Here is a 21,071-nt window from a genome sequence, read left to right as displayed (position 1 = left end):
TTCTGTTGAAAATCTGATTTGGGGATACATCCATTGACATTGTGCTCACAACACTGACATTCAGATCAGTGCTGAGATGCAGCAAAGAAACTCTATTTCCCAGAAAAGTCACCTTCAGTTTTGTGACCTGGTTACAGCCTGCTCTAATTCTGAGACAGCCCTTAGCCGGACTCCTGGGACCTTGGGGAAAGGCACGAATCCCCTCTTGACCTCACGAGCGGCCACCTCGCCCTACCACTACCACATCGGTCTCCACCTGTGGCTGGGGCACCATCGCTCCCTCCGGAGCAACTCTGCCCTCATCGATGACAGCCTTACCCAGAGCAAAGCTACGTGCTGTGCCACAGCCGCCGATCCCCATGCAGGCATTAGCGTGACCGAAACCCTCCCCGCTGCCCCCCGGACCCCTGCAGGCCCCTGTGCGAGGGCTGTGCAGGGCCATATTTGGTATTCCTCGGCGATTTCTGCGCAGGGCTCACGCTGCTCCCAGATGGTTTCAGACCCCTTAGCTCTGCCAGAGTCTGCCTCCGGATACAGTCCTCTCTCGCGGCCTTAGGATGGGGTCCGCATCTTTTCGTACCCGTGCGCTCCACGCTCCCCGTCGGCTGCCGAGACGCCTACACCAGCCACGCCGGGAGGGGCTGTGGAAACAAGCGGGTGCCCCTGCCCGGCAGCTCGGTGGCGAGCGGGCAGCACATCACACGCCGCTCACGAGGGGTTTGCCAACGGCAGAGTAAGCGAGCAGGGGACAACGGCAGGAAAGTTTGCTGTTGGTAAAACCCCGGGGCCGAGGCTGCGCGCCCGCTGCCAGGGGCCCAGCGCAGGAGCCGCTGCCTCCCGGCCCCGCAGCGGGCGGGCGCCCCGCGGAGAAGGAAACGGCCCGTCCCGCCGAGGAGGGAGCCGCGGCGGCCGGCCCCCCGCGCCTCCGGGGGAGCCCGGGAAGCGGCCCCAACCGCGGCCGGGAGAACGGGAACGCCCGTGACCGCGCCCGGCGCCCGGCGGACCGGGCTGCGGCCAGTCCCCCGGGGGACCCCGCCCGCGGCACGCACTGCTGACCGGTCCCCAGGCCGCACGGCAGCGGCCGGCCGGGCCGGGCCGGGCCGCGCGGGATGCCTCGGCCGCACGGCTCCCCTCTCCCACCGCCTTAGCCGGACAGCGGCTGGGAGGACGCGTGGCGGAGCCTCCCTTCCCCGCAGGGGCGAAGCGGGCCGGGCGAGGCGAAGGAGGCCGGCGAGACTGCCGGGGAAGGCAGGAGGCGCCACGGGGAGAGGGCGGGCGGTGAGTCAGGCCGGACCGCCGGGGAGCGCGGCGCCCCCTGACCACGCTTGGGGCGGTGGCGGGCGGGGCGGGGGGAGGGGGCGGGGCGGGACGTACCAACAGCCCCCCGGGGGAGGACACCGTGGCACTCCCTCCCACCAGCTGCCCGCGCCGCCCGCGTTGCCACGGGGAACCCCCCCCCCCCCGCCCGGTGCGCGGGCGAGTCTGCGGGTCCACGGAGCGGGCCGGGAGAGGCGGGGGGCGAAGCGACTTGCCCCGCGGCGGGTGGAAAAGCGGCGGGCGGGGGTCGAGGTAGATACGCGCGCGGCACACGCCTCCCTCTGCCCACCCCCCCCCCCTCCCCGCGGCGGGGTGGTGTGGCCCGCTCTGAGGAGGGCGGGGAGCGGCGCGCAGCGCCTCCCTGCTCAGTGACACACGCACCCGGTGCGGGGAGGCGGCGGCTGCTCGGGGAGCGAGCGGGCGAGGGAGCGGGCGGGCGGGCGGGCGTTGTAGCGGCGGCGACTGGGAGCCGAGCCCGGAGCATGGCAGGGGCCGAAGCCGCTGCGGAGGCTGCCGCCGGTTTCCCTTCTTCGCCGGCTCCTCCCGCCCGCCGGGAACTTTTTCCGGCGGCCGGCGGCGGTGCCTTCCTCCGGCGGTGGTGGCCGCAGCGGCGGCGGCGGCGGCTCCGCTCGGCGGTGCCTCCCGGGCCGGGGCTGGGGCTGGGGCTGCTGGGACTGGTTTTCTCCCGCTTCTGCTGCAGTAAGTGAAACTTTTTCCCGTTGGCGGCCGGGGCAGGGCGAGGGGGCGGGTGGAGGAGGAGGAGAGAAACCCGAGCCCCGGCAGCGCCGGGGGACTCGGCCGAGTTGGGGGAAACTTTGTGTGCGCGCCCGGCGGGGCGGGGGTGGCGGTTGCCTGCCGGCCGGCCGCCCTGCGGACGGAGAGGGCGGGTGGGACGTGGTCGGGATCGCGGGAGCGACTGGGGGGGGGGGCGGGTTGGAGCCGGAGGCTGCAGCGCGCCGGGGAGAGCCCCGGGAGCTTTCCCCCGCCTTCTGGCCGAGAACCCCGCAGCTAGCGCCGCTGCCGGCCGGTCTCCGGGTGCCGGGCGTCCCGGGAGGCCGGGGCGGTGCGGGCCGTTGTGGCGGCCGTTGGGTTCGCTTGCCGCGGCGGAGGCCCGCTACCGGCGCGAGCGGCCGTGGGCGGGAGCCGGCCCGCCGTTGCGCCTCCGCGAAGTTTCTTCGGGGGTCGGCTCCGCGCCGCCCGGCCGGGGTGGCCGCAGCCCAGGGCGGGGCAGCGGGGGAAGTTCGTCCGGTGGCGGGGCCGGGGCTTCCCCCCGGCGGGCGGCAGGTTATCCGCCGTAACTCCCGTCCTGAACGGCGGGCTTTCGGTTGTTTGCGGGAATTCACGGCTGCTTCTCCCCCCCCCCAAAGCCGGTGGGAAGGACAGAAGGGTGGGTCTTCTTGTTCCCCGGGTGTACTTCGGGGCAGGAATAGTACGCTCTTTGCTTCTGGTGCTGTTGGCTCGCATCGTTGTTCCGTCTTAATCAGGGTGAAATCGGTGCTAGTTACGGCGGGCTAATGGTTTTAGATCGCTTATCTCTCTCGGTGTGAGCGTGGGTTTGTGTACTCTCCATCACCCCCCTCTTGAGCAGCCGCTGCTGGGGGCACTGCGGTGCGGGGCCACCGTGTGGCTCGGCGTGACCACTCGTAGGAAAAGACACCCCCCCCACACCCCCCCCCCCCCCGTGCTTTTTCCTATGGAAAACAAGCAAGCGACGTAGCAGTTGGAAACTAAATCAGAGCAGGATTTTTTTTTTTCACTGCGTGCTGTGTAGTGTCATTTTTACAGCAGTGGAAGATGAGAGAAAAAAAAGTGGACTTGGGCAAGAGCACATCGAAAACCATCATCCTGCTGTTGTATTCCCAATGCAGTAATGAATAGTTGGCAAGGATATTTTATTATAGGATACACTATGTCCTTTCCCTCTTGAAGGAAGGAGGAACAAGTTAGAGGAGGTAGTCTCTGGAGGTTCATGTGATAAAAATACCAAGACTCGCAAGCCATGCCACCATAAAGCAGTTGTATAGAATCTGAGAAATGCTTTTTCAGGGAGGGAGTTGAGGCACTGCTGCTGTAAGATTGTGCTCTTGCATGTAATAGTCTCCCCCCTCTGGCAATGATGTAGCTTTCAGAAAAGATGATTATTACTAATTTAAGCTTAAACACATGCATTTGCTAAGAGAACCCTGTTAAATGGTCTATGTTCTTCTATCTGTCCCTAAAGAAAGGCACAGAAGGGTGGGTCTTCATGCACATAGGGTTTATTTTGGAGGAGTAAGAGTAGTTCGCTGTCATTCCTTGTCCTGATGGTGAACCTGTTAGTGTTTCAATTTACTGAGAGCTAATGTGCTCACATAAATTTTGTTGGGAGGTACGATTCGGTCCTAGTCAAGCTGAGTAACAACTGTAATACTTCTTACAGCATAAGAGTTCTGCGGGGCTAGGTGACTGTCTCCTTGACCAGAGATCACTGGGATGCTGCTTTAGAGAAGATGAACTATATGTTAGTGAAGTGGTCCAAGAGTTGAATTGCTCATGCAGAAATTTTTCTGTGTTGCATAGAGTATGTCCTGGCTACAGGATTAAGTCTCTAAACTGATGGCTTGCTTTTTTTTTTTTTAATAGATCAGCTACTAAACTAAGTTGCTGTTGACATAACTGAAACAAGATCTATTGCTTTCTTGTATGTTCTCTAGAGCTGCTTGGCTGAATGTGTTAAAAAGTGTTAAAGACGTACTTTTCTTCCTCTTTAAAATACATCCAACATTTTAATTTCCCACGCATAAAACTTTGGAGCTCTTAGTTGATAACAAACACTTATTATGCAGTATTTGGCTTTATTTATGGTAAATCGACTTTTTCAATATTAAGAAGGCGCTGCATTTCAAAACCTTAAGGCCTGAAGACTTAGTTTTCATAGGGTTGGCAAACTTCTTGCACCAGCAGTTTTTTTCCCCCTCCCTTTGTTCCGGGTGATTTCCGCTCTTTTGCGCTTAAAAAGGTGAAGTTGCAGACTTGACATAACCTTGCCAAGCTATTTTTACATGTAAACGTGAAGATAATAGTAACAATGAAGTTAAGAGCATCCGTGTGCCATGTCATGCGGTGGCTTACTATTTTAGTCTTAATGAGTGTAATTCAGATGTCAGTCTTCCCAGATTCCTTTTGGCATATGTGAACTTGACTGATAACACTTCAGAACATGTGCCAAAAGTGGGAATGTTGTGTTGAAATAATTTTCTTTTTCAAGTGCAAGTTTTTGAAGTATAATCTATGGATAAAAGGGGAAACTTAAAAAAATACTAGTGACTTTTGGACTGTGAGATAAGGAGCAGGGGAAGATGTTTTTTTGTCAGTATCTTAGTTTTTAGATTACTTTTCCCCCTGAAATTTCCCACAACTGTTTTCATTATCTCTGTCACAGGTGAGTGTGAAGGAAAAATCATGTAATGACTGAGGCTTTCAAGAGTGCTCATAAATACATTTTGAGCATGATTAGATGTTGATGGAACCTAAACCTGCTGACTACTTTTGGTCACCATTCTTCCTACTGGTTGGTCAATTCTGATAATGCTAGCAAAAGGAGGAATTGAAAATGGCATTGCAAAAAAAACCCAACCAAAAACCCAAACAAACCTAGTAGAATAACTTCATTATAAAATCACATCAATTTTTATGCCATTATTGTGACTGACAGCTGGAAATGATGATTTATTTGATCTATAATTCCTCAGGGAAATATTATGAAAAACCTCCAACGCTCAAACAAAAAAACTGAAGGGGAAAGGAAGAGAGAAAATTTATGTGGAATCTGAAATAACAGCAACTTTTGGTTTTTTGAATAAAAATAGACCTGCTTTAATAAATACTGCTGGTTTTAAGAAAGCGAGGCTATCAGGTTCAGCTTACAGGTACAAGTAATTCTTCCACTTCTCAGTTAAACAGTATGTGATGCAATGAAGTATGTACTAAACTTACATGATCAACTGTAGTGTAGCTTTGAACTAGGGGAGAGATACGACATCCATAAGAAACATGATCATAACCTTTATAAAATACCTTGGTATACATTGTGGCAAGTATTTTTCAGCTATGCTGTATATGAGGAGCTGTGTGCTACTAAATAATGAATTCCTTATGATTTCAGCGCCTCATTACTTTGCACACAGTGGTTTGTTGCAAAGTGTTTGGAATGCAAGCATGAATTAAAAACTAAGTCAAATTGTAAAGTGAGGTGAATAGAAAGGAAAAACATACAAGATGCATTTTTCAGGGACTTTGGGAAATAATTGTGGTTTTTTTCAATTTGAATTGTTGGTTATGTTAAGCTTCTCAGTAAGGCTAGAAAAAAGTGTTTGTGGGGCATATGTTTTAAAGTTCTTATTGATTTTTTTTTTTTTTTTTCTTAAAGCAGCCTGGAGTACAGAACTCCAGGCTGTAGTGGAGCTGGAAGGGTTGGATTACAAAGATGCAGATAATTCAAGTATAGAGTGTACCATATACAAAAGTGGAGTTGCAAATAAAAAAAAGGAAATTCCCAAGTAACTATTGACCAGAACAGGCTATTTGACTGAAAACTTTTTTTGTGATTTTCAGGTTAAGTCATGACAAAAATATGAGGTCAAGCAAACCAGGTTACTACCTTGGAAATGAGAAAGTGTGGTAGAGTGTTCAAAAAGACAACATTTTTTCCTCATTGTATGTAAAAGGCAATGATTAGCTTAGAAATTCATGTCTGAATATGCATTTATTTTTTGAAAATGGTATGGAGAGAAATGCACTTTTCAAAAGGCCTTAGGTGAGCCAATATGACAACAGTAGGAGAAGGAATAGGAATACTATAGAAGGTATTTGAGAAGTTGGAGAGAAGGAGATGTTGTTGAAATATGTAGTAGGTAGGGCAGTGTATGGAACTGCTGTGTGAAGAAACAGAGCAACTGCACTGGCAGAAATAACAAGAGTAACTTCAAATAGAGGGAGAGTTAAACCTGGACTGTTTAATAATTAGCAAAAAAAATGAAGCCAGAATTTGGTCAATCTGTACTTGAGGATAACTCAATATACTCTGAGGTGTGCTGTTCCATTGTGGTAGGTCTGTCGTGTTCAAGATCATTGTTAAACTGTGGTGCTCATGTAAAATAAATACAAAATAACAAAATGTAGATGCTAACATTTCAATAAAATATATTGTATAGGCTTATAATTCTTGACTGTTATTTAAATATTAGACAAGACAGTTTCGATTTATTTGTGGCACTGAATGGAAATAGTGCAATTTGGAGTTGTTCTGAAAGAAGTGGTTCTAAAACTTGCATGGACAGGGTGAAAGCAGGTTACAGTAGTCATAAATTTTAGGATGAATGAAAAGCGAGTATGCCAACTAACATGTCAGTTTCTGGTGTGCAAGAACTCCCATATATGTATATGGAAGTGAAGTGTAATTTTGAGTGTGTGTTATTTGAGTTAAGATCTGAATGCTTTGAGTATTATAAAAGAATTGTGATGGTTGTGTAGCCGCTTGAGCTATGTAAAGGTTGAACAGTTTCTTGATTTAAACAATGTGTTTCTCTTGCCTCCTTAAATAACTTAATTTTATGTTATGGAATATGAAGATTGCTTGATTTTGAACAAAAGAGGGCTCTAGCAGGATTTCATTCTTGTAAGATTAGAGAGTCAAGTATCCTCTTTAGAAATATGGTCAAATGTAGGTGGTTCACTTTCCCATCCCCTTTAGTATTGCTCACAGGATGATATTGGGAAACAAAGGACTGTTCTGTAGCAGGAGAAGCAAAAATATGTTGCCTTTGCAGAACATCTGTACCAGCTGATTACCCTTCAGGTGCTGGTGGTAGAGCTTTTAAGGTACGCAAAAATCACAGATGTAAATGCATCTTCTATGAAAAGGGAAAAGGCATTAGGGGTGTGTTGCTTCAGTAAGCAGTGTGTGGGGCTAATGAGTAGCATTTGTAGAGCTCACAGTGAAATTGAGTTAGAAGCTTTAGAGTCAAAAGTCTAAATCTCAATTTCTAGAAGCAAAAGCAGTAGTGAATGGAAGTAGGGTAAGAGAAATACAAAACCTGGTATACAGACTGGTAGAAGGTAATCTTAAGTGCCAACTGCTTGCAGTGCTGTTAGTAAATGTCATCCTTTTTTAGTGTTCATTTGGTTATCTATTCAAGAGCAGTAAAGCTGAAGAGTATTACTTTCCTTCCCATGTTACATCATATTGTTGCTGCGGAGGTAGCTTGACCTGCTGTCTTGTGGTTGAATGCAACCTTGTCCAAACAGAGTTCTTTATCAGAACATGTGGCTACAGACTTGTTAGATAAGTCTGCAAAGAAGTGAGAGTGCCGAGATTGCTTGTGTTGTCTGCTTGCTCTGGAGTCTGGGTACATTGCCTCTTAAAGATGAGCTGTGTGATGATGCATTACTTTGCTCTAGCACTGTTTGTGTTTGTACTTAGGCTGCTTGTTTCCAACTTTGAATGGATGTGTTGTATTCAGTCAGGATTATTTGAACTTTCTTTTTTTATCCTGATGAGTGCTGTAATGACTGGTATGTAGATACTAATGCAGAAGTTCCTGTGAGGAATTTTCTTGGTGACCTGATAATTGGATACTAACAGAATGGCCAGATTTTGTTAGTGAAGAATAGCTATAGGTGCAATTATTTAATTATTATTTTATGCCATGTGGTTTTGGTTTTTGTTGTTTGAAGAGGAGGAGGTGTGTATGATCTTTAAAGGTACTTTCTAACCCAAACCATTCTATGGTTTTATGTGGGGTTTTGTATGGGTTTTTTTGGTAAGGTTAGCCTATGTAAAACAAGCTTTTTGAAAAGTATGTATTTGAAGGACAGTTGTGTTCTGTGCCTCAGAGCATAGCTATTTGAAATGCAGTAATGTATTTTTATTGAGAGGATGGAGAAGATGATGAATTACTGGGTTAGGCATGAGATAGGCTGATCAGCCTTTCTTGTTAGAGGTAAAGGGGTCATTAACAATATTCTCTATTCCTGGTTAGAAAGCAGATGGATTGCCTAGAAAAGAGTGTCATGTAAACATGGGAAGAAATCCCAAGAATAGCTAAGAAAGCAAAGATGGAATAGCTGAATGTGGGTAAAATATAAGGAAATAGATGAGAATAGAATAGGATCATTAAGTTTGGAAAAGACCTCTAAGGTTGAGTCCAACCGTCAACCCAACACCACTGTGCCCACTAAACCATGTCCTGAAGTGCCACGTCTAGGTGTTTTTTGAACATCTCCAGGGATGGTGACTCTACCACCTCTCTGGGCAGCCTGTTCCAATGCCTGACAACCCTTTCAATAAAGAAATTTTTCCTAATATCCAATCTAAACCTCCCCTGCCACAACTTGGGGCCATTTCCTTTAGTCCTATCACTAGTTACTTGATAGAAGAGACCAACACCCACCTCACTAAAACCACTTTCAGGTAGTTGTAGAGAGCGATAAGGTCTCCCCTCAGCCTTCTGTTCTCCAGACTACACAACCCCAGTTCCCTCAGCCGCTCCTCATAAGACTTGTGCTCCAGGCCCCTCACCAGCTTCATTGCTCTTTGGACATGCTCCAGCAGCTCCATGTCTTTCCTGTAGTGAGGGGCCCAAAACCGAACACAGCACTCGAGGTGCGGCCTCACCAGTGCCGAGTACAGGGGAACAACCACCTCCCTGCTCCTGCTGGCCACACTATTTCTGATACAGGCCAGGATGCCGTTGGCCTTCTTGGCCACCTGGGCACACTGCTGGCTCATGTTCAGCCAGCTGTTGACCAACACCCCCAGGTCTTTCTCTGCCGGGCAGCTTTCCAGCCACTCTTCCCCAAGCCCGTAGCGCTGCATGGGGTTGCTGTGACCCAAGTGCAGGACCCGGCACTTGGCCTTGTTGAATTTCATACGATTGGCCTCAGCCCATCGATCCAGCCTGTCCAGATCCCTCTGTAGAGCCTTCCTACCCTTGAGCAGATCGACCCTGCCTCCCAACTTGGTGTTGTCTCCAAACTTGCTGAGGGGTGCACTCAATCCCCTCGTCCAGAAGCAAGTAAAGAGTGAGTTGTGCGGTAAAGACAATGTCAGGGAATATGATAACTGTGTCTATAAAGTGAGGAGAGATGAAAAAGCTGTTAGGTGAGAGCTTGTCTTACTCCCCTGGATGTGAAAAGACAGTGAAGTTGTAAAATAGTGGGTTAAAATGAGGTGTAGGTATGTATAAGTAAGACTTTTGAAGGGGCTCATGGCCAATATTTACCTTGGTTCTGGAAAAGCTAGGCCAGTGGTTGCTTACTACACAACTTAGTACATAGGCTCATGGTGAAGAGCTTCAAGGCATAGCCCAGCAACTTCCAAGTCATAATAAAAACACCAAACAAACTTTTTTTTAATTATCCAATAGATGAATGCTTCAGGAGTTATTTTTCTTCTCATTCTTTTCAGGTAATTAACTTTTAGTTTTCGTACTGTTTCAAATGTGAACTCAAAAATTGGTCTTTCTGTCCATGAGTTACCAATAGAATAAAATTAGCAGCAAGAATAAAAAAAAACTTTCAAAGTCTTGAAACTTCTATCTCTGTCCTCTATTCTTTTACCTCTGTTTTCCCAAGTGTGAGGAACTGAATAGGTGAAGTTTAACATCAGCATGTTATCAAAAAGGTCACTATTAGTTCAGGTAGTGGAAAGTAACAAGCTTCTAGATTATCATCTTTTATCACTACTGCATTCTTCTGTTCAATATTTTTCCTTCTTTTCAGTTGATTGTCAAGTAGTGTACAGAAGTAAAGCAATTTTAATTTTGTAATGCCTTAAAATAGCATGGTTTTGCATTCTCAATGTGAAGGCTAGTCAAGTGTAGCTTGTTTTGAGTTGACTGGTGTACTAGGATTACCTGTAGCAGTAGATGGCTCTTGCTGATCCCCCCACCCCACCCTGACCACCCTCCCATATCAGATTTTCATTATCTGGCATTTAAGATACCTTTAAATGTCTACAGGGGATCATTGTTTTCTCCTTTTCTATTAGTCAAAGCTGGCATATGAGAGTTTTTAAACTTGTCCTTAATATCTTCCTGGGATTAGTTTGAACAGAACAGAATGTTTTGCTTGAGTGACTGTTTTAAATACTTTGAAGGTGCTAGTGTGTTGTGGTTTAATCCCAGCTGGCTATTAAGCACCACACAGCTGCTAACTCACTTCTCCCTTCTGTGGGATGGGGGAGAGAATTGGGGGGGGGGGGGGTGTTGAGACAGTTTAACAGGACAGGAAAGGAAGGGAAAATAATAAAAATAATAGAATATACGAAACAAATGATGCACAATACAATTGCTCACCACCCGCTGACCAATGCCCAGCCTATCCCTGAGCTGTGGTGCCCCCTGGCCAACTCCCCCCTCAGTTTATATACTGGGCATGATGTCATATGGTAAGGAATACCCCTTTGGCTCGTTTGGGTCAGCTGTCCTGGCTGTGTCTCCTCCCAGCTTCTTGTGCACTGCCTTGGCTGGCAGGGCAGTATGAGAAGCTGAAAAATCCTCAAATTAGTATAAACACTGCTTAGCAACAGCTAAAGCATCAGTGTGTTATCAACATTATTCTCATCCTAAATCCAACACACAGCACTATACCAGCTACTAAGAAGAAAATTAACTTTATTCCAGCCGAAACCAGGACATAGTGCTATCACTGTAATGCAGTGGTACATGCAGAATTTGAAGTCATTGAAATGGCAGTCTCCTGCCAAAAAACCACATTTGCTAAAAGGTGTGTAAAGGCTAGTCAAACAGGTCTCCATAGTTGATGTGTGTACAGATGAGTGGAAAAAAACTGAGCCAGCTTGATGATTTTATTAGTTAGTTTTGCATCTGTTAACTTCACTAGCCCTTGAGTTAGAAGATTACAAATTAGTGTTTGACTTTTTCTTAATCCTGTTTTGTGTGGGCATTCTTTGCCCAATTCTGTTGCTTCTTTTTCACTTGCAATACCACCCATGGTGCATATGGTTAAGCTGAAAACTAATTATTGCTGGGACAAGTGCATTTAAGAACAGCCTATTGGATGAAGGGATGCTGGAGATAGAATATGAAAAAGTTGAGATTATGTTCAAGTTGGGCAACTACCTTTAATTTCTTTTCAGTGTACATAATCTGGTAGAACAATAGTCAGTTTAGTCAAGCATAAGTTAAACTACATCAAATGCAAGGAACTTCTTCATAATAACAGAGTAACTGAGAGAGCAAAGCTTTTGACTTGTATTAACTTGGGGTAATCTTTTCCCCAGATTCCTTCTTTAATTTCTCCTACATCACCGGTTGGCCCTTGCCATAATAAAAATATACTTAGTCAGCTTTGTTAAAGAGTATTACTAGAGGTTGGAGAAGCAAAGATCGAGAGCTGTTAAGCTTAATCCCATTTTTGAACATATTTTTAAAGATTGATAGTATTTGCATTATAAAAACCCACTGCTTAGCCCTTCACCAGTGATGCTACTTCTGTGCTTTAAACAATTCAATGCACTTTTGACTTCAAAAGGTAAACTTTCTTTTAAAGAGGCGCTATAGATCTAAAGAAATCAACCATGTTAACTCGGTGGTTGTGACCGTACCATTAATCACTTCTTAGGAGATTTAAATGCATCCTGTCGAAAGTTTTATGTGTTATTGGTAGCTGAGGTAGCATGAAATGGTCTACTTCCACTAGCTAGAAAGTGCGATATACCCATTTATCCAGGATATCCTGTATAGAAAGAAGTATAGTAAGTTCTGCGTAGCTGCGTTTCAGCAGTTTGTGGTATCAGAGGTAGTTCAAGCTTCTGCACATAGCTTATATGGCAGGGGGTTGGAACTAGACAATCTTTAAGGTCCCTTCCAACGCAAACCATTCTATGATTCTATATGTATAAGACAACTGTTAAGGTCAATGGCTATAAAATAGTAAGGCTTTTGACTATAACCAGATTAATTATCACAGCTGAGGCATCAGTGATTTCACATGAATGGTTAATAACTTATGTTACTTTCTGACAAATCAGAATGTAATCTGTTGTTGAGAAATAGTTGTGTGTAAGCTTCATGTAAGATCTTTTAAAGATTTTGCTGAGAGTGTTCTGCCTTACAGAAGGAGGTGAGAACTATGGGACTCTGTGGAACTGTTAGTGAAAGTTCCCTTGGTGATGCGTTTTGAGAGCTACTCTACAGCTCTGTTTTCAAAGACTGAAGAGACATGGCTTAGATGTGATAAATTGATGTGGCTGCAAATTAGGTGAAAAATGAAGTGAGGAAGAGGAGTTGTGGTGTTTCCACAGTTTGAGACTCCTCTGAAAAGAGGTCCTGAATTGATTGCTCTAAGTACATAGGACAAGACTGTGGACAAAGGGAGAACAGTGAGTGTTATTAATCTTGAGAGGCATTTAACAAGGTTTCCTAAAATGTCCTTGTAGCCAAATTGGTGAGATATGGTTTAGTTAAGTGGATTATTAAGTGGGTGAAAAATTGTGTGTACTTCTGGACTCAGAAGGTTCTGATCAGCTGTATGAAGTCCACCTGGAGGCTTGTTACTGGTGGCATGCCCTTAAGGATCAGTGCAGGGCGGTTTGTATGGATTCCAATCCCGCTTCCAGGTCAGTAATGCACTTTAAGCAATTTTGTGGATGCTGCCAGATTGTGAGGGGCAATTGATATGCTGGAGACTAGGGCTAATTGAGTGGGACATCTGTGGGCTGGAGAAACAGCTGGCAGAAACCTCATGAAATTGAACAGCAAATGCCAAGTCTTTCTGGGGCAGAATGATCCCACGCAGCAGTGTAGATGTGGTGCTAACTGGTGAAAAGCAGCTTTACAGGAAAGAACATAGTGGTCCTTGTGGGTCAGTATGTGCCTTTGTGGTGTAAAAGGTGAAGAGCATACTAGGCATGATCAGCCAGCTGAAGGAAGCAATAATTCTCTACTATTCAGAGCTTGTGAGACTGCGTCTGGAGTACTGTGCCCAGCTTTGAGCTCCCAAGTACAAGGCAGATGCTGAGGTGTCTGTGGAAGGCCACTAAGACAGGGAGTCAGCAGCACGGGATGGTGAAGAGGGGCTGAGAAGTGAGTTTGTTCAGCTTTGAGAAAAGTGTAAAGTGGGCAATCCTAATTGCTGTCTCTGACTGTTTAATAGGAGGTGAGAGAGAAAGTGAAGACTGACTCTCCTTACACATGTACAAGGAAAGGATAAGAGGCAACAGACACAAGCTACAAGGGAAATTCTAATAACGTGTTAGCAATATGTTTTCTCACACTGAGAATGAAGCACTGAAACAGGTTGTGGAATCTGTCCTTGAAAATTTTCAGAACCTGATTATGGTATGACCCTGAGCAACTTGATCTGACTTCAAAGTTGGCCCTGCTTTCAGTTGGGGATTGGATTGGATAACCTCCAGAAGTCCCTTTCAGTCCAAATGAGCCTCATTTTGTGCATGGGTAGGCAGGAGCTAGTATACTATAGTTGCTAGCCCTGGAAGAAAAGTAGTAGTTGGAAGTCTTTTTCTGTTAAGTTGAAAATGTCCAAGTAAAGTCTTAAACAAGTCTTTCCTATAAAGCAATTTGACTGCTAAAAGCTTAGTTTAAAATTGGATCCCATTGTTAACTCCTAATGTAAGTAATAACTTTTAGAGAATTTCTTAAAGGAACACTTGCCTGCATTTCTTCTGTTACTTCAATAAGCAGCCAGTAAGAGCAGTTCCTTACAGCACAGAGCTGAGTGGCAGTGTGACAGACACTGAAAATGTAGTTTGGCAGTAAATTGAGCAGCTATTATACAGCATTAATATGCTTGGCTATTGGTTACCTAGCCTTGCTGTCTTGATGCAGTTCCTGGACAAAAAGGGTTAACTTCCTGGAATAGCTTGCAGTGGAGGGTGGCCTTTAAGAGCTAAAAAAAAGCCAGCAGTGTCAGCAGCGCAGGGGGCAGTAGGCATCTGCATAACTTTGTAATGAAACTGGTAACTCATCGGATCTTGTCATGGACAGCTGAGATTTAGGCATTTGATTTTATGAATTGCTGCTCCTGGCAAGATATGCTCGTTTTGTATTTCATAATATGGCTGCAGTTGTTAAATATTGGCAGACAACATGCAAACTTTACAAGTAATTGAAAATGTGAAGTTAATGTTTAGCTGTCTTCCTGATCTTTCTTGAGACTTTGCTACTTTATGTAGTGCAAAGTACAACCTCCTTTCTCCTCCCCCAGACCTCAGCTCTTTCTAGAGTAGGTGATATGTGGGAAGACAACATATAAAAAGTGGAGGAGTGGCCTGCTCAAGGGAGTAGGGGCTTTGCTAGGGATTGAAGGTCTTTGTTCTTTCATCTAGGACATCACACATGTCAGTGCTCCTGACCAGTTTTTAATGGTTTTCTAATTTCAGTGTAGGAGGTACAGTTGTGGGGGCAGGGAATGCTGAATGCTTATAACTGTTGCTGTATGCTTAACAATTTCAGGTCCTTCCTTAAAATTAATTTCACAAAAAAACCAAACCCCCAAAACCAAACCCCCAAAATCCTGATACCTAGGTGCTTATTTTAAGAAATTCAGTATTTTTTGCTTGTACAGATTTTTTTGCTAACTTACCCTTGAGCTTTCTGTAAGGACTGTGTACACTCACAAAACCAAATGCAGCGGGCTGTCCCTCTGAGTGTGCCATGTTCCTTTCTCCATTTAAAGTTTGAACGTTGTCCATTTCTGCTTGACTTTAATTTTTCTTTAGTCTTCCTATGTAAAAGTAATATCCTATTAAAGACAACTAAACATGTTGATACAACAGTATTTTTCCATTGGTCTTGTTCCCCCTGACATGGCTGAAATGCCCTATGTAGTTTGGTTTTGTAGTTTGGTTTTTTTTAAGTTACCCTAAGTCAGGAGATGTTATTTGTGCTTAAAACTTTGTTCTTGGTTAAGTTTACTAAGAATTTAATAGACACTGCTTTTCAATATGCCACAGCTTTAAATGGCCATCGTTTTGGCTTGTCAATAGCAGCCAGCATTTCTGGTAGTAGGTGTTAAAAGTTGTTTGGGGGTTTTTTTGTTGTTGATTTATTAAACTATCTTGTGTTTATACTGAATGAACTTAACTTGCCTAAGACAAAGGAAAGCAATCTGTGTACTCTTCACTTTGACTTTATTGGCCATTATTGACAGCACAGTTCAGAAGTCCTTCTCCTTCCTACCGCTACTTTTGAGTAGATAAAATACAACTTAGTTCTAGGAAAAGTAACTTAAACATGATCACTTTTTATTAGACCTTCTGTTTGAATGTAAGAAACTTAAACAGTAATTGTGCAATCCAGAAATTGATGGTTAATTGTTTCTCAGAGTCCATAGATAAAGGCAAACTTAAGCTATTGTTAACAATGTATGGAGAAGTGGAGTCAGAAGTGCAGTATAGCATAGGAAGAACAGCAAGTATATTGGTGTAGAAAATTAAGTTACTGTGTAATAAAATTATGAAGTACTGCTGTAGTACTGCACGTGCCTATAAATGCAGGCATGGAAATACACTAATTCTTGATTTAGATCTTTATTGCTTCTCATAGCCAACTGAGTTGACTGTCATTCCAACAAGTGTGCCATGCAGTCTTATAGTTAATATGTAGATTCTGGCTGACCATTGCAGCTTGCTTTTGCTGGCTGGTGTAAATAATGGGAAATGCCCAAAGGATCAGGTATTAATTCAAGGACAGTAAGACTTCACCAGTTACAGCCCAGCCCAACTACTTTAATACAGTGTTATTGCCTTGAAGATACCTGCTGTAGGATTCCCTTAGTTGCAGTGTAGGGTTGTAACTTTGCTAGGCACTGAACATTTGTTACTTCAAAAAAAAAAACTGAGAAAAATGGTTTATGTAATATTCTACTTGAACTAATGGCAGAAAGACTTGCTTATGAAGATGCCTCAGTCAGCTATTGCTTTTGGTAACATTTAGGATCAAATTTTGGTTTGCTAATTCCATAGGTCATGCATTCAGCAGTATCTGCTAGGCCTGTCAGCATAGTGGTACCTTAACTGTCTTTCAAAAAGGTGTCAACTGAGAGATGTTGTGACAGAGCTTTTTTTTCCTATTTAAGAAAGCTTATTAACTTATTGGCTACTAGCTGGTATTTGTACTGCTGGGGGAGTACCTAAAATTGTTGTCTTGGCACTTTTAATTATCAGATTGAGGACGTGAATATTGCTTAGTAGTTTCATCATATGTTTGTACCTAGTTCTGTGCATATTAAGTCTCCTGTTTTGTGTGAAGGACCTAGTATTGTTGGAAAGAAAAGGAGAGTGATGGTTATCAGAGGGAGTTTCCTGTGAGGTTTGGAGGCACCCCATCTGCTGACCTGATTTGATGTCTTGAGATCTTTCCCCCTTTCAGGGCCATTGGATCCAGGATGTTACGGAGAGACTAAGTCTGATCTTTTGACTGCTACGTTTTGCGTATATCCGTATGGTCATCAATGATTCTGCCAAGGGTAACTCGGAGCGTGACTAAAGAACTCTGAGGGCAAAGATGAAGGACAGGAGTATAGAGCCCACAACCTGGGTGCCTATCCCAGCGAGGGAGAAAGACTTGGGTAGGAGTGAATGCATCTGGCTGTTGTTGAAGGTAGGACTTTGAATTCTCTGACCACTGAGCTGTCCTTGAGGAACAAGAACTGCTGAGCCACAGTCAGGGTCTGTCTGACAAAGAAAGATGGGAGTTTCTTTTCCAATAGTGTTAACTTGTGAGGAGGGCTTTAAACTAGATATGTTGGCATGTCCTCAGATTTTTCTCTTATCTGAAGATAAGATACAAGGAGCAATAAAGAAGTGTCAGGGGGACATGATGGGAGAGGGTTTTTCCCCTTCCATTGTGAAGGCAGCACAAATGAGGACTGTGCGCAACCACAGACTTGTGACCTCATTAGGATTCTGGCAATGTGGTGGGATAGCTTCAATGACTGGAGTAGTGCAATTAGCTGGATTCATACCTTTCAGGAAAGGCAAGCTCGGAAGGTGAGAAAGATAGTGCTGTACAGAAGAGTGGATAGAATGTATGGACCTTTGCCCTTGAGCAGGTGACAAGCCAGTTAAAAGCTTATTGGTAATGTTAAGAGGACAGAGCAAAACAGGTGATGCTATTAAGTGTCTGCTACTGCTGGCCTGATCAAAAAGTATATGAAGCCTTCTTTAGGCACCTGGAAGAAACCTCATGATTGCAGGCTATGGTGTTCAAGGCAGCTTGGCAGGTACAGATGTAGGGTCCTGGTGAACACCAAATTGAGCATGTATCAGCAGTTTGCCCTTGCAGCAAAGAAAGACTACCTCATCCTGGGCTCTGTTAAGCATGGCATCAGGTTGAGGAAAGGGATCCTTCACGTCTATTTCACACTGAAGCACTGTGCCCAGTTTGGGGCTCCCCAGTACCAGAGAGACACTGAAGTACTGGAGCAAGCCCAGTGGTGGGCCACCACGTTGGTCGGGGGCTGGAGCACAGGATGTATGAGGAGAGACTGCAAAAGCTGGGCTTGATCAGCCTGGGGAAGGGAAGGCTGAGGGGAAGGCGACATTATTGCTGGCTGATGGGAGCGTGTCAAGAAGATGGAGCCAGATTTTCCTTAGAGATGCAGCACGAGGAAATGGGAACAAGCTGGAGTGGGGGAAATTCCAGGTCAACGTAAGAAAAAAATACTTCTCTGAGCGAGATCAGACACTGGAGCCAGGTGCCTAAAGTGATTGAGGAATCTCATTCTATGGTGATATTCAAAACCTGACTGGATGAGTCTCCAAGCAGTCTGATACAACTGGACCTACTTTGAGCAGGACTAGGTCGCCTCTAGAGGTCCCTTGCCTTTTACCAACATGAAATCATTATTCTCTAAATCAACATTAGAGCTTGTTTGCCTTTGCCCATGAGAAATGCATTATGAAGAAACCTATACGCAGTTCACTTGTATTTGTGGTAACTGGTAGGTATCTTGGTTGGAAATGATGAATATAGCTTATACCTGTGTCGGAGATGACCTGTTGAACACTTTGGAGACATCACAGGCTTTCTGTGAATGCATTTTCTCTACGAGCTGATACTGATAAATAGTGATTCCTGGGACTTGAGCATTCTGAATGCCTGGCTCTGACAGATGAAGTCAGAATGATTGAGTGAAGAATGTCTTGCTGCTAATACCTTACACTCTGGGGTAGACACGAGCTTTGTAGGTAATCTAACAAGATACACATTGCAGTTATCCTTATGATTAGTATGGCAGTGTATGTATCTGTTGCTGTGTAGCAGAATAGTGGCCTTCTACCTTATAATGAAAGACAGCAAACAGCAATGACAAAAATCCTATACTGATCACTTTGTATTGCATTTTTGGATTCTGACTGCAGTTGCCTTGTTGAATTTCTGTTAGTCTATGTAATGGCAAGTTTATTATATGGTAGTGCTCAAACAACAATCATGTAACTTGGAAGGGAAGTTGTTTGTTGGACTTAGTGTGTGACTCCTACCAAGCCATGTTTTTGCAAGTTTGTGGCTAGGTGGAAGAGGCTGTGCTGCTATATCACTGATAAATCCCAGATTTTTGAAATGAAGTAGGAGTGATGGGCAATAACTCTTTGGACTTGTGTGATATTTATAGTGCCTGATCTGCCCCAATTTTCTTCTTCCTCTCAAAAAAAAAAAACAAACAAAAAAAAACCAAGCTGGTCAGTATTGCGATAGCATTAAATAGCATTAAATTGGTTTTCCAGATAAGGAGTGGAGAGGTTTGGAGTCTGGAAGGAAGTGTGGGAGGATAGTTATCTGACCAAACATTCAGTAAGTAGTCACTGCAGTCTTGCAAGGACCTTTTTCTGCAGAGAATTCATATGGTGGAAGCTGTGGTTCTGGGGGATATAGTAGGATCTTGTCTATTTCATTCCCTGGAGTATCAGATGCCCTAATTAAACATAACTACTTGTTGCTGATAGCAAGTTGGAATAAAGATGAATTACAGAGTTACGGAGGACCTTATGAAACTGAGTGATGGAACAATGAAACAAGCTGCCGTGTAGATAAATGTTCAGTGATGCCCATGAGGCCTCCTTTGTGGAGGGAAGGAGTAAACTTCATATGTATTATTGCTTCTGAGCTGACTGTTGGAAACAAGGCCTTGGGTATGTGATGGTCAGTTCTGTGAACTGATGATTTTTCTGTGTTAGTTATTTTTAAAAGGGGGGGGCGCAAATCAAGTGTTGGAGTAAAAGAACAAAACAGAACATACTGTGCTAACATGTAAATAGATTGCTTGCCTGTTCTTCAAATACTTCTGTTCAGTTTTGGTCCCTTGATCTTAAAAGTGAGAAAAAAAAAAAACAACCAAAAAAAAACCAACCCAAAAACCACTTTAGGTTTGGGGTAGGTTCAGAGGAAGGCAGCAAGGATCAAAGGTATGAAAGTTGGCTAAGACTTCTCAGTTGAGAAAAGAGGCAATTTCTTGGGAGTAAGGGAAGAGAGGGAGGAATATGGTGGAGTCTGTGGCAATCATGAGTGATGTCAACAACATATATAGAGATTAACTTTTACAGTGCAAGAAGTAGGTGTTTGTCAAATGAAGCTAAGAGGAGGAAAGTTGCAAGCTAAGAAGGTGTTTTTTAGAACTGGTGGCAAGATTGCTGGCACTCCTTGCCATAGGATGCTATGGATGCAGAAAGCTTATGAAATCAACAGAAGATGGATCATTACTTAAATCAACTGAGGGTTAAGCTGACAGGTCAGATCAGGCTTGGGACAGCTGAAAGTATTAGGAGTACATGTTTGTCCTGACAAACTGCCCCCCCTCCCCTTGCTGTTGCTTATATTTCCGCATGTGACTCTTGGTAACTTTCTCCTTGGTGAGAGCACAAATCGTTATTATGACAAGTTATGCTGTTAGGTTTCTAGGTGATGGGGAACTATATCTGGAGTGCAGGGAAGGAATCTCAATCTAGAACTGCCGTCTTGATCAAAGTGTCTTCCCTTTTTTTTGAAGCATTTTATCTAAGAGTTGCTGAAAGGTGAGGCTACAGAGGTGATTAGCCCCCCCCTGCCCTGCCCCAGTCTACAATAACTTACATAAAATATTCAGGTCACGCATTTATTTTTGTAATCAAATATTGGATCTTTTGATGCCTTCTTTTCATCTATGCAGTCAATTATATAGGCGATCCTGCTCAAGTCAGGTGTGTCTCTGACTTGAGTGCTGCTCTTACCTGAAGGGAAGTCCTACACTAAGCCTTGCCTCCACTGGATTGTCCTTCAGTGGCTCAGCTGAGCGTCTCACATACAGTTCTGAATGTGGTAGAATAATGGTGATTTATAGCAGCTTGAATGTCTCGTGCTTATCTCTAAAGTTTGGACTGTGGACTGGAAGCTGTGTTGTCTTATCAGTTTTACACTCTTAAGAGGTAAGAAGACTATCTTTGCCAGAGGTCTTGCATGAAGGCAGCTGCACATGAAAGGTATGAACTAGGCAATGTACTGCTTTGAAGCATGTCCTCTGTCATGATATTATGTTGGCATCTGCTTTGAACTTAAAGCATAGTAATGCCAGTTTTGGAACTTCTAGACTTAGCTCTGAAGAGCATACTAGAATTGAAAACTTTTAAGAATGAATTGATGTCCAGAAAGTGGCGATTTTTGTGTAATGTACATAATTGTCTCTGTATCATGAAAGGCGATTGGTAGTACGTGATGGGGCTGACTTAAAGGCACATGAAGCTCTGTGTACTCAATTTA

At 44.6% G+C, this 21,071-nt stretch overlaps 1 protein-coding gene across 4 annotated transcripts in view; it reads left to right on the top strand.

The window, feature by feature from the left end:
* Nucleotides 1-1,723: 1,723 nt before the first annotated feature.
* NECTIN3 (nectin cell adhesion molecule 3) overlaps nt 1,724-21,071 on the top strand; it is a 72,126-nt gene continuing 52,778 nt past the window's right edge. Inside the window, exon 1 of one of the 4 annotated variants that reach the window (XM_052794504.1) lies at nt 1,724-2,016. In XM_052794504.1, coding sequence (XP_052650464.1) covers nt 1,800-2,016 — 217 coding nt within the window. In that variant the 5' untranslated portion in view covers nt 1,724-1,799. The remainder of the gene's footprint in view (nt 2,017-21,071) is intronic. The other 3 variants (XM_052794505.1, XM_052794506.1, XM_052794503.1) reach the window with 3 other exon arrangements.

Source organism: Harpia harpyja, chromosome 8 (genome assembly GCF_026419915.1).
Source record: "Harpia harpyja isolate bHarHar1 chromosome 8, bHarHar1 primary haplotype, whole genome shotgun sequence".
NCBI lineage: Eukaryota > Metazoa > Chordata > Aves > Accipitriformes > Accipitridae > Harpia > Harpia harpyja.
The sequence above is the reverse complement of the archived record's forward strand: the minus strand, read 5'-3'. Positions and strand labels throughout refer to the sequence as shown.